General features: G+C 41.4%; 1 protein-coding gene across 11 annotated transcripts in view; it reads right to left on the bottom strand.

The window, feature by feature from the left end:
* The window catches only part of Hhat (hedgehog acyltransferase), a 365,298-nt gene that overhangs the window by 275,727 nt on the left and 76,336 nt on the right, over positions 1–13,235 (bottom strand). For all 11 annotated transcript variants that reach the window (XR_010043340.1, XR_010043343.1, XR_010043341.1 and 8 more), the window contains one exon: positions 7,847–8,018. Coding sequence is in view for 2 of the 11 variants with exons in the window: in XM_003474275.5 (XP_003474323.1) it covers positions 7,847–8,018 (172 nt within the window). In the remaining 9 variants the exon portion in view is untranslated. The remainder of the gene's footprint in view (positions 1–7,846; positions 8,019–13,235) is intronic.

Here is a 13,235-nt window from a genome sequence, read left to right as displayed (position 1 = left end):
TTCCACTGTCAGGCATATTATTCCTGTCACCTCTCTGCAGATCACTTTCGGAAATAAAAGCATAAAGTGCAAGATTTCCCTTTGCTGCCTTATATAAGACCTTGGATCACGTGTGCAGACATCTGGCCACTGCTGCAAACACCAGCCCCAGCGGAAGCAGAGTCCCTGTGATGTTTCCGTCCACCTGAACCTGCACTTAAGTATCATTAAGCGCTTCTGCAGTGAACCCAAGAAAGACAGACACCAAAGGTGGACACAGTCTGGCCTCTGCTTGAGGGTGCTCAGAGGGACTATTTCTAAACTGGGTAGAATGTCTCCCAGTCCTGAGACCCTTGTGAAGAAAGCTTAGTCATGTATCTTCATGCTTGTGAGACAAGATACCCTTTATTCTGTCTGTGCTGCTACCTCAGACTTCACTGTAGTTTAGGATCAGAGAAAAAAAGTGCCATCCCACAAGAGCTGACAGCCAAGAGTTTAAAAGGGATAGAATATGGAATGTTTTGCTTTATTATTTCACAAGGAAAGCAGTGGCTGCAGCAGCCAAGGCCTGCATGGCTTTTGCAAGCTTTATGATCTCCTTGTATTTATGCTTTTGCCCTTTCTAAATATCCCAGAGTGATTAGTCCCCAACCCAAAGGCTGGGATGACCTGTGCACTAGAAAGAAAAGGGGCTACTGGTTATCTTTGTATTCAGCTCCATGGCGGCCTGGCCTCCAAGGAGGGCATAAAGATGGAGAGAGAGAGAGCAGTCAGGATCCAGGGCTCCTCCATTCCAACCCCTCTGGAGCATCAGAAACACCACTAAAGAGCATATCAGTCACTACATCCAGTTCTCATCTCTTATCTGTCTACATTCCTGCTTTATATCCCCTAAAATAAACGAGGCCAACAATGACTAAGGTCAGCCATGACTGCCCCTTTGTCACAGTGATAGACTTTTCAGTCTCTTTTTCAGCCTCTCATCAGCTTCTGATAATTAGAGCAGTTTTTTTCCTAAAACATGCATGAAACTAGTTACATCCTCCTTCAGTTATTAAGATTCTTGTTCACTCATAGCTGGATCTTTCTCTTCTTTCCTTTCAAATGCTACCATTCCCTAAAGCTTTACCTTCCGTCCTTCTTTAGTTTCATTGGACACATTTTCCCAGAGGTACTATCATTCCCAGGGACTCAGCGAACACATATATGTAATAGGCTCCCAAATGCCTGCCTATATGGAAAGTTTCACTTTATTATTTCACAAGGAAAGCAGTGGCTGCAGCAGCCAAGGCCTGCATGGCTTTTGCAATGTACTACAATCAGATTGACATTTCTGAACCTCTAATCCAGCCCAATTTCTCACTACTTAACTACTTTCACGAATTCTTATGTCCTAAAGGATAGAGTAAATCCCCCTTACCATGACCCTAAAGCTCTCCATTGTAAACTCCTTCCTCTCTTTCTGAGGGGATCTTTCATTCTGTCTCAGATTCTCTGTGCAGCTCTACTCATCCCCTGGATGCTCCAGAGCAACCCACCCCAGGAAGGATCTTTGTTCATGCTCAGATGCCATTCCCAGCCCGGTCCGCTTGATATTGTAGAGTATCAGCTCCCCTATGGAACCTCTAGCTTCCCCCCCCCACAGTTAGCAGGAGGGCAAAGAGTAATGCCCTCCTCTCTGACGCCCTTTATCCTTTGATTCTATACAAATATCTCCATCCTATCAAACCATGTACAAAGAAAGAAAGCCATTTCTCTTCACATGTGACTTCTCTAGAATGAACTTTTTTGAGAACAAGGATTGTATCCCATTCATCATTAGATCCCCACGGCCAACAGCAATGCTTGGCACTTGATAAATGCTGATGGAATAGAAAAATGAATGTGACAGCTCTCAGCTCATATGCTAAATACTCAAGTGCAAAGGGAATTCAGAGTAATGGTATTTTTAAGTTGAGAAGGGGTTAATATGGAAGGCTTACTGATTTGAATCAAGATTTGATTAAGAACAGAGTAATTTTGTGACAAAAGATTATGAAGAAGGTATTATCTAAATCATGATACTTTGTAGAAGGAAAGGGTTACTCCTCATAGCTTTGCCAGGACAACAGGTCTATAAAATGGGATGCATGGTCACCCTACAAACTGTAAGCCTCAAATTAACTATTTTAAGAGTGGCATGAAACAATTAGCAAAAATTAAATCCTTTGTTTTCTTGGCTGCCTCACATAATTTTAATGATTTCTAAAATACTAAGCTGCAACTTCTTATTCAGAAACAAACAGTCCGGAGAACTGGCCATGCTGGGACTGGGAAGGCCCAACAAGAAGCCAACTAGCCAGTCTTTCTGGTAAGCTGCACAAAGCACACAGTTCTAGGAAAAGTCAGATAGTGCCTCCCATGAGCATACTGGTACACAGGCTAAGAATTAAACACCCACCTCTCCATAAGCAACCAGTTTGGAGGACAGGCTGAGTTGATATCAACTAAGGTACAAAAAGCAAATAAATGCTTGTATTTGTTTGGTTGATTCTTCAGGTCTAGGGCCAGCAGTCTGAGCATCTCTTGGGAGGATGACAGTATGCAATATAGCAAACATATTGGGGGATTTCCTTCCATCTTGTCTTAGAAATCCAATATTAATCTCAATGTTTTGCTTTGTTCTAATTAATTATTTTGCTTTATTCAATATTATGTTTTGATTGGTTTTATTGTGTTTTGTTTTTGGTTTGATTTTGCTCTACCTGATGGAATGGACAACTATTGTAAAGATAACAAGATATACTATGGGAGCTACTGTTATTTCCCTAGTATCCTGCTTTGAAGTTCTGTACCAGTTTTGCAGCTTTGTTTTTATTGGCTTTGTTCTGATTTGTTTTGTTGGATTTTACTATCTTTAAAATAAAAAGAAAGAAATAAATATACGGGATTCCCATCAAACAACTCTCTCCCTTAATCTTTGTCACTGGAAATACAATTTTGTTCAAGTGCTCAAATTCTTTCTCCATAGTGACTTGGAAGAAATTTCAGGTTATCAGCTAATCATGGAATTCTCATTCCCTTTGTAGATGACTGACTGCCACATGAATGACTATTTACAGCCATGAGATCCTCAGAAGCCTACAGGAGGAACTTCTTTCCCTTCTCACAAAAAGGCCTGGTGGGACTCTCACTTTTGACCATATAGTAGACTCCTTATCCTGAGAATCATCCCCAGTGGATTACACATAAGAAATACTGAATAAAATATTTTTAAACACATAGGTAAATACATATTGACAACTTGGAAAATGAATAAAATTCAGAAATGATATGAAATACAAGCAGAAAGATGAGTGAGCAAAGTGCTTGTCTTTTCCCTGGTAACACCTGCCAGACTCTAGGGACGCAGAGCTTGTATTCTGAGGACAGGGAACCATTTTTGGGGATCACACCACATTGGAGCTCAGACTCTGATTACACATGAACCAGACCTCCAAAGGACAACACTCCCTGTACCTCCATGTAGAAAGCACTAGAAAGAACTTTATGTAGTCTCAAACTGGTAACACTTCCAGGTACCTAGAAGAAACATTGATCTTCTCTGGATAAATATAGGCCATACACAGACCTAAACAGTTCCCAAAGGCAAAGTGACAAATAACACGAGCTCACAATCAAAAACTCTAAAACATGAGTGAGAATCAGTAGATAGAAAATGAAGAATCAGATTTAAACTGACTGTAAATCCTCCCATATTTTAAATCATTCATAGTTGTAGCATATAAATAATGAAATCGTTATATTTATTTAACATGTTTGAAAAACATAAGCAAAAATTTTAAATGCAGTGAGTTCTCCATATGTTTGGGTTTCACATGAACAGATTCCACCAACCACAGGATGAAAATATTTGTTTACAAAATCTGTATTGAACATGCACAGATCTTTTTTCATGTGACAGTCCCTAAAAATACAGTATAATGGCTATTTACATAACATTTACATTATATAGTCTAGATTTAAAGTAATCTAAAATAATCTACAGTCAAAGGATACAAAAAGATGTGTGTAGGTTATACAAATATTATGCTATTTTATAGAAAGAACTTGAACATCTGCAGGTTTTGATATCCAGGGAGCTTCCTGGAGCCTATCTCCCACAAATTTCAAGGCCTGACTGTATATGCAGAAAGAAAACTATAAAAACAAATCTTTGGTAATACCAAGAACCAACAGATGAGATCACATCAAATTAAAAAGCTTATGCACAGCAGAGGAAACCATCAAAAAAGTGAAGCGATAACCTACAGAATAGGAAATAAAATTTGCCAGCTACTCCTCAAAAGAGTAATTTCCATAACATATCTAGAACTCAAAAAAAATTAAGAACCCACAAATTTAAAGACCCAATTAAAAATGAGCATCTGAAATAAATTCACACTTCTCAGGTAAAATATGAACAGCCAATACATATATGAAAACATGTTCAGTATCACTGGCCATTCAAGAAATGCAAATTTCAAAAAACACTGAGATTTCATCTCACTAAAGAAAGAATGGCTACCATCAAGAAATCAACCAATAACAAATGTTGGCAAGACTGTGGGGAGAAAGGAATCCTTTTCCATTGTTGGTAAGATTGCAAACTTATAAAATCAGTATGAAAATTTCTCAAAAAACTAAAACTAGAAAGTGCATTGAACCAGCCAGTCCCCTTCTAGATACCTTCTCAAAAGAGTTAAAGACATTATATTACAGTGTGTATGGATACTCATGTTTATTGCTATAATTCACAATAGCTAAATCTTGGAAATAGCTTATACGTCTATCAAAAGATGAATGGATTTTTAAAATGTAGTATCTATACACATTAGAGTAGTACTATTCTACCATATCAGAGGATAAATTTAAGTCATCTGTAGGAAAACGGACATACTTGAAACCATAATGTTAAGTAAACTGAGACACACAAGCTTAAATATCACATGGCTTCTCTTATACTAAAACAAAACTCAGGATTCAAAATTATTCAGGACATACTGAGCATAAATTCATCTGGGGAAATAATAATCTTGTGTATAGTAAACAATGGGGAATGGTAAACATTAAAACTTTATCAAATGTGAACTCTAGACAGATGATAATGTAATTTTTTCCTTTTTAAATTTGGGATGATCTATACATTTCCTTTTTTACAATACTAAAGTACATAAAAACCAAAGACACTTTATCTTATCTTTAAAACCTTTAGAAGAAAATTGAAGAGATTATCTTTATAACCTTGGAATAGTAAAGAATTATTTTTAAATGATTTAAACACAAAGCATGAAAGAAAGTTTATAAATGCTACTACAATAAAATAAAGTCTATTCATGGAAAGACAGCAGAAAAAATAAGGGCAAACCACAAACCAGAAGAAGACATTAATATGTTCAACAAAATACAAACTAAAAAAAGGTGGTCATGTGGAAAAAATAACTTCCATGACACCACAAAAAAGTCCTATTAGAAAAATCAACAAAAGTTATCAAGTCATATCACTGAAAATGATATGCCAAATCTGTAAACCTATTAAAAATACTTAACTAATTAGTAATTAAGGACACACAAATTAAAATTATAAGGCACAATTCACACCCATCACATTTTCATAAGTAAACAGCAGTATCAAGTGCCAATGAGAATTTTAAGCAGTGGAAACTTTCAGACACTGTCAAGAACTTAAACTATTTCACCTAACCTAAATAATTTGGCATTGTTTGTAAACCTGAAGGCTTGCATTGCACACAATCCATCAGTTTCATTTCTAGGTGTGTATTTAGAGCAATGATTTATAAACTCTGGATAGTGTCTTGGTTGAGCAGTTTCTAATCAGCGTTTTCCTATGAAATAGTAAGGAATAGAAAATAAAATACCAGGGGAAAAAGAGAACATACCAAAACACATTGCTAGAGGATTAAAGTATGGTCTCATAAGCATTTGCAGACACACATAATGCAAAATGCATTTCTTTTTGTGGGTCATGTGCCAAAAGCTTCCACCCTACAGGGAAACTGGGTTATGAGTTCTAGGAGACTCACAGAGGGTAAGACCCAGACAAGCTCAAAGGGCCTTTACATGTAGAACAGACAGGTAACTTGAGGCATCTCTCCAAGTGAACAGGCAGCTGAATACAGTGAGAATAATGGTTCATGGTTCTGTGCATCAGTACCAACACATCTCAAAAACAATGTTAAACAGAAGTCACAGAAAAACACAACAAATAGCAATCAGTTTACATGAAGAGGTCAAAATGCAATTTTAGGGATTTGACTGGAAGGATGGTAAAGACAAAGATGAGGTGTGCCTGGCCAGCACAGGCGGGGGGCAGGCAGGGCAGCTATGATGAAGGGTCATTCTGCTCAGCTCTTAAACTGAGGGCTAAGGACCAGATCACCGGCTCTGTCACTAATTCACCACGCTGCATGCTGATCTCAGGTGACAGTGCTACACGTGGTAAGGGTCCCTAGCTTAAGACCCACTTTGAGTTGTGCTTCCTCCTGCTCAGCTAACAGTACCAGAACTAAAACAACTTCTTAATTTGGGTGCTGTCCCACGGGGATGTGATTTAGGACAAGCCTCCACCTAGTCCTCCCCCTTTGTCTCATTTTATCACTAAAACTGCACAGTCTTCAAATATAACAAATAAGACACTGCAAATACGAATTACTCTGAATTTTATCAGTGCATAGTACATACAAGTGTTCAAACATCACCCTGTCTCCCATAGATGTGAGCCGTTATTGCATGTTGATAAAAAAATTTAAAGAGTCTTCTGCAGCCAAAGAAAATGTGGTAAGAAGTCGCATAATCTGGTTTTAAAAAAGAAAGAAAAGATCTGTTTGGAAAGTGTCATCTGCCATTAAGACAATTCACCTTTTTTTCATTCTGAAAAGATTTCTTCCCCCAGGAACTCTCTGATCAAGTATGTATGACACAAGGGCAATCAAGAGTTTAAAAATCTGTAAATCATCAAGCAAATCAGAAGTCTAGGCAAAGAGCGGCTCCATCTGCAGGAAGAACACACCCCTGCTGCAGCCATGGGCTGGTGGGCAGCGAGCAACAGTGAGGGCCCCCAGGATCTCTCAGAGGACAGGACAAGGGAGGGAGGTTTAGAACAGGCATAGTTCTGCTGTGCCAGCCACAGGAATAAAGGATAACAGGTTCTTCAGCAAATCCTGCACTGGAAAGGAAGTAAGACTTCCATCCTGCCTGCCTGGCAGTGTAGAGAAACAGGTAGCTGAGAAAAAGAGGCAAGATAGGGCAAGTGCATACATTCCTGTGTGCGCACACACACATACCATTTATTCTATACACCAGCCACCTCCTTAAGTACACACTTAATGCATATTATTTCATTGAAACCACTCCACAAAGGCTAGTCTCACTTTAGAAATGAAGATGGTAATGCTTAGACAGATTTAATAAGGCACAAAGGTTGCCTGCCATTGGTTGGAGCGGGTGGGATCCAAATGTAAGCCCATCTGACTTTAAAGCTCATGCTCTTTCCTGGACATTCAAACAGGAAGAGGCACACTGCAGAACAGCTCAGCCTTGAAGCGAACCCCTAGACTGCCCCCAGCAATGCTTGCTCTCTACTGCTACATGTGATAGAGTAATTCAAGGAAGACGCACATTCAGCTAAGCTCAGCAGGATCCCAGCACAAGGAGGCTTCCCTGAGCCCTTGATCTCCTGGCTTCCCACTGTGTAATCTTGGCCATGGAAGAGTAAGGTTACACAAGGACAGGTTGGCTCAAGGCAGCTGCATGCTAAGTGCCTCCCATGCAAATCTGTTCTGAAACCAACTACCAGGGCTCCTCCTTCCTGGCAGGGTTGCTGTGTTACCTAATGTCCAGCAGTTGACGTCCTGCAGGAGGAGGATGCTGCCGTAGATGGCGTGCATATACAAGAGGTGGGCCATCAGCTCAGCCAGTACCCACCAACACATCAGGCGGCCCAGACCACAGGTCAGGATGCAGAGGCTGTCCTTCAGTGAACAGAGCTCTGGCTGCTGCATCTGGCATGGAAACAGAGAGAAGGCATTAGCTTGTGGCCTCATTTCTAAAATAGTGTCCCCTCAATAATGTTCTTAATAAACTTCTCCAAAACTATACTGTCATTGCTACTAACAAAGGGTTGGGTTGGTTTAGCTTGGGAATATTCAAGGTTCTTTAGTGAAAATCATTCCAAATATGAGAAGGAAGCCGACAAGCTACCCCAATGCTAGGAACTGTGACAAGTCTTGCATCTGCCCCCCTCTTCCCATCCCTGACCAAAGGCCCTGAAAAAACCCAGGCACTCAGTATGTTCCCACCCTTGGGACCTGTGCTCTCTGGACTCCAGATACTGGCCTGGCTGTCTTCACCCATCACCCATGCATGTCTATGGCTAAGGCAAAAAGAGGCACAGAACTGGTGAGAGAAAGGAAGAGTGATAAGTAGAACCAAAAAATGAGAGAAAGAAAATTATGAGTCTCTCTCTGTGTGATTTGACCACAAATTGCTTTTGAAACAAAGCAGGGGACAAATGTCTTGCTCAGCAGCAATGTATCATAATGATTAAGAACATAGGCTTTAGTCAGGTTCAATCAGGATCAAATTCTAGCACAAGCCATGTAATCCTGTTTTAGTTTCCCCTTATAGAAAGTTCAGAAACTTGGCAGTGATTAATCTATGATAAAATACTTGATGCACTAAGGTCAGTACCTGGCATATAAAAGCACAAAGTTACTATTTATTATGTGTCTCCTGTGTGTACCTTCTTCACAGTCTTCCTCACAAGTCCCAGAATCCAAGCCACAGGGAAATAATAGGAAAGAGATCAGAGCCAAGGCATAAAGGGAGAGAGGGTGTTTTGGTTGCTTATAGGAGAACTATGGGGACCCCTTATTCAAAATGTTTAGGACCAGAAGCATTCCAGATTTCAGGATATCCAAATATTCCCAATGGATATCCCTGGTTGGGCCTCCCTAATCTAAAAGTCTGCTAAAAAACTTTTGCATTTTGCAGCATTTCTGATTTTGAGATTAGGGATGTTCAATCAGCACTGAACATGAATACTCAATACAGGGGACAAGACAGACAAAATATTCTGCCAAGATTCCCAGCTTTGCAGTAATACAAACACAGAGATTTTAGAATTCAAAAACATGCTGTAAAAATTTTAAGTCATTCTATTTCATCCCTAAGCCACTTAGATGAACACACAAAAAAGCTAAAAAGAACGATCATAAGTTTTCTGCATCTCACAAGACTGAGATTTCCCAAGGCTGAAGTGAGCATGTAGCCATGCTGAACCTGAGACACACCTGTACATCGTGGCTACTAAAGGACATCAACTTGACTTAGCATTGGACTTTTAGGCTCACGACACTAAGCAAACTAGAAAGGCCATTCCTAGGTCACTGGTCAATCCAAGGAGGTCCCCCAGGGAAGAGGATTTCCCAATTCACCCAGGTAGGTTCTCGAATTTCAGGGTATGTCAGAGGCAGGCAGATTTATTAGAGAGAGTTGGAAAGTAAGAAACAATTTAAATGAAAGTGAGGGACTTGAGTTGGGGGAGCTCAAGGTACACAGCCCTGATGGAGGAGATGAGACTGATCCATTAACCAAAGAATAGGACCAGCTCTTATAGATCTGCTGAGATGGCTCTGAGTAATCCTGATCTCAGTGCTGGTTCTGCCAGGACGGACCCAGAAGGTTTTATTTAGCCTTGTCCAGTTTCCATGAGATGACTGTTCTTTTTGGGACAGTTTTGGTCTTACAGAGGTTCTGCTGTAACCACAGGGCAATGACTGGAGACTTCCAGGTGCTTAATGGTAACTAAACACCCCTAAAAGACTCTTATCTTGGTGTCCTATCTTGACGGGAAATGTAAATTTAGGGATAATGAACCTTGTTTAACAGCTTTTACAAAGGCATGCCCTATATGACTTTCATGCCAAAATGGGCAGCTAAATAAGGATGAAAACCAACATCTTAAGGTAATACAGGAGACAGATACCTATAGGATGGATACCTGTACATCTAAGTGTGGAGTCATTATGAGTTGCTTGTTTGTTTGTTTTTTAGCAAAATCACTTTTAAGTCCTTGAATGCCTCAGGAAAAAATACAAATCATACTTTTAATGAGTAACAGCTTAGAGGTCCAGGAGTTTGTGTGTCCTCTGTCCGTATGGTGTCTCCTTGACACCAGGGTACCCTGGGGCACCCCTGCAGCTGCTCTCCGCACTGGCAACCCAGATGCTATGGCTTCCTCTGCCATCAGGATAGCAGCAGGCACTACCCACAGATGGGAAGGGAGGCCCATATCCCAGGGGATTTTTTATTCCACTTTTAAGCATTTACCCTCCCACTTCCCAAAACTATCTTCCTAACACCAGAAGCCAGGCAAGGCAATCCTGCTGACTCCATGGCAGTCCAGTGAGCTGCATGAAGGAGCTGTTTTCAGTCTGCTTACCTTTCCCTTGGACCACTTATTCTCACCATCTTCCAATGGAAATGGATAAAACTGCGTTGTAGTGATCACAGAAACTTCAAGGGCAGCCATGCAATATTGACCCAGAGCAGATCTGTTTCTGGGCATAAACTAAGATCTGACTCTTTCCTGCCAGCCCATACACACAGAGAAGCCCTACAAAGCATCTGGGTCTATGAGCCAGTGGATCATGACATCGTCAGGGCAGAAATGCCTACTGCCAACTCACAGATGTCTACACTACTTTACGAAGGAGAAGTAAAAGGAGATTATCCAAGTATCTGATAGCAAAGGGCTGGTTAAATGCATGAGTGCCCCTCAGTATTCTACAGCCACAGACCAATTTTTATTCAACATGAATAACACAAGGAGAAGGTGGAAAATATACACCACAATGATAACAGCAGTAATCTTTGGATTATCTTTTAGAGGTTTTTGACAATTTAAATGAACTATTTTTGTAATCAGGATGAAAGTAAAACTGAAAACTTCAGACCTGTCTGTCAGTGAGCAGGTGTGTCAGGGCCACTCTATTCTACATCCGTCCTCTCACAGATGCCCAGTGTCAGGGCTCTCATCAGGAAGCCAGCGTCTTCTAACAACAGTCTCCCCTCTCTTTTATGCTAACGTAATTTTTCCTCCTTAGCTTCTCACCTCACTCACTCTTCACTTTCTACATCTTTCTTCATCCTCCATCCTTCCTCTAGACATCAAAGGCAAACTCATCGTGACCTAATAACAGTCAGCAAATAAGGAACCAGTACCAAAACAATACTACGGTCTCAATGTGTGTGTCCCTCTTAACTTCATATTTTGAAATCCCAGCCCCGGGACCTGATTGACAATCTTTGAGACCAGAAGTGCGGTCTTTGAGAGGTGATGAAATCATAACGGTGGCCAATGACTGGCTCTGCCACATGCAGTAACATGATGTGGAGTGTCATGGATGGGCCCTCACCAGACACCAATGTGCAGTTTTTTATTTTGAGACACGATCTTCATAAATTGCCCAGACTGGGCTCAAACTTGCCATTGTCCTGCCTCAGCTTCCCAGAGCACTGGGATCACAGCCATTCAATAACATGCTCAGCTCCAGTTTTTAAGCAAACAACTATGCCCATGGTGTTTCAGGCTACTGAACATAAACCAACCTGCACTATAGGTCCTCTTAATAAGAAGGCCTGTGTCTGAGGGCTCAGGGCATTACCGTGTGCAGCTCCACCCTCAGGAGTAGAGAAGATAACTGGCTCTGAGGGGACCAGGACACAACCAGTGCCAAGCATCTTCCCAGCTGCCTCTCAGCTGCAGCTGTCACCCTTTGAGGTCATTTCGGACCCCATCTTCTTGAGCCTCTTCAAGCATGTGCAGCCTAATATTCTACACACACCTGTGATTAGCGGCCACAATGTGACTGACTGCTTCCCAATGACTTAGCTATTTTTTGTAGGCCAAATTCCCCTCAGGTTGGAAGGCATAATTATGTGTCATGGCAGGACCTAAGGGCTGGACTTCTTTTAGGAGAAGGGAAATAATCCAGCTGTTCACACTGTTTGCTTTTCCATAAATGAAGGCTATTTGTCTTTTCCAGGGTTGTGTCATTGTGACCATCCATTTATACCCTAGCCTAGTGCTACACAGAGCTCATCTAATGAGCACAGCTGTTGTCTGGTCTACATGCAAGTATTTTATTTACGATATTGCCAACTGAGGGGACTGTCAACCTTAAGACCACTGCAAACTGCCATCAGAGGAATTTTAAGTTCAGGCTCCACTAAAAAAAAAAAAAACATGAACTCATCTGTAAAGTACATCTTAAAACACATTATATTTTAAAACCTCATTTCATGCAAATTGCATAAAAGGGAATATTGAAGCCTTCTCTCTCTGCCAGAGACATTCTAATGATTAAAGATGACAGTACACAAAAATGAAAGGTTTTTTCTGTCATTCACTACTAACACAAACGTTGGAGAGAAGCGAGCAGAGGCAGGAGCCCTCTTGCTTCAGAGTGCGCGACAGCTGTTCCTCACTCCTTAGTCACAGGCCATACCCTGTTCCCGAGCAGCCCTCGCTGCCCAGCCTGGCACTCAGCAGGTGGTGGCTCACTACGGTCCTTCTCAGACAGCTCATGGGGCTGTTGCTGGTATCGATGTTGTAGCCTGGGACCTGGTCTGGCTGGCTGCTGTCTCCAAACCTGCAGGTAAACCACGCGTCTACCTGCTGTCTCACCAACTCAGCATGCCACGGCCTATTTCTTATTCCTTTTGCCAAGTACTCTGAGACTCTTTACTTTCACTTACTTGTCTATGAGGTGGTTACAACAACATCTCCCTTGTCAGGTTATCTGAGTGTGTGTGACCCAGAACCTGAGAGCTGGCTTGATTGAGTACTTTGTCAGTATCAGTACAGTCAGCATCATACGGCACTCTTCAGAGCCAGGGCCATCTTCAGCCACCCTGAAAAGAGTTTTGGGGACACGACCCACTCGCCTGCCCTTACCAGCCACCCAGCAGCCTCCTGAGTATCTTCAAACAGATGGAGCCAAGACACTAAGCTCCTCAGAGGCTGAGGAGGATCACTTCCAGCATCTCTGCTACTGTGTACCACTATGCACAAGACTAGACACTCGGCACTGCTGGTCTAAACCAACCACAGTATTGACACCTGCTTTTCTCTAATAATAGCAACAAAAATAGGAGTAAGTAACTGTAATGTCTGTAATGTCTCAAGCTACAGGAGCAGCATACCACCATTTGGC

This window comes from Cavia porcellus, unplaced genomic scaffold, assembly GCF_034190915.1.
Source record: "Cavia porcellus strain 051 isolate PalLab524CR breed Dunkin Hartley unplaced genomic scaffold, mCavPor4.1 scaffold_26, whole genome shotgun sequence".
Lineage (NCBI taxonomy): Eukaryota > Metazoa > Chordata > Mammalia > Rodentia > Caviidae > Cavia > Cavia porcellus.
Note: the sequence above shows the minus strand (reverse complement) of the source record. Positions and strands in the feature narration are given on the sequence as shown.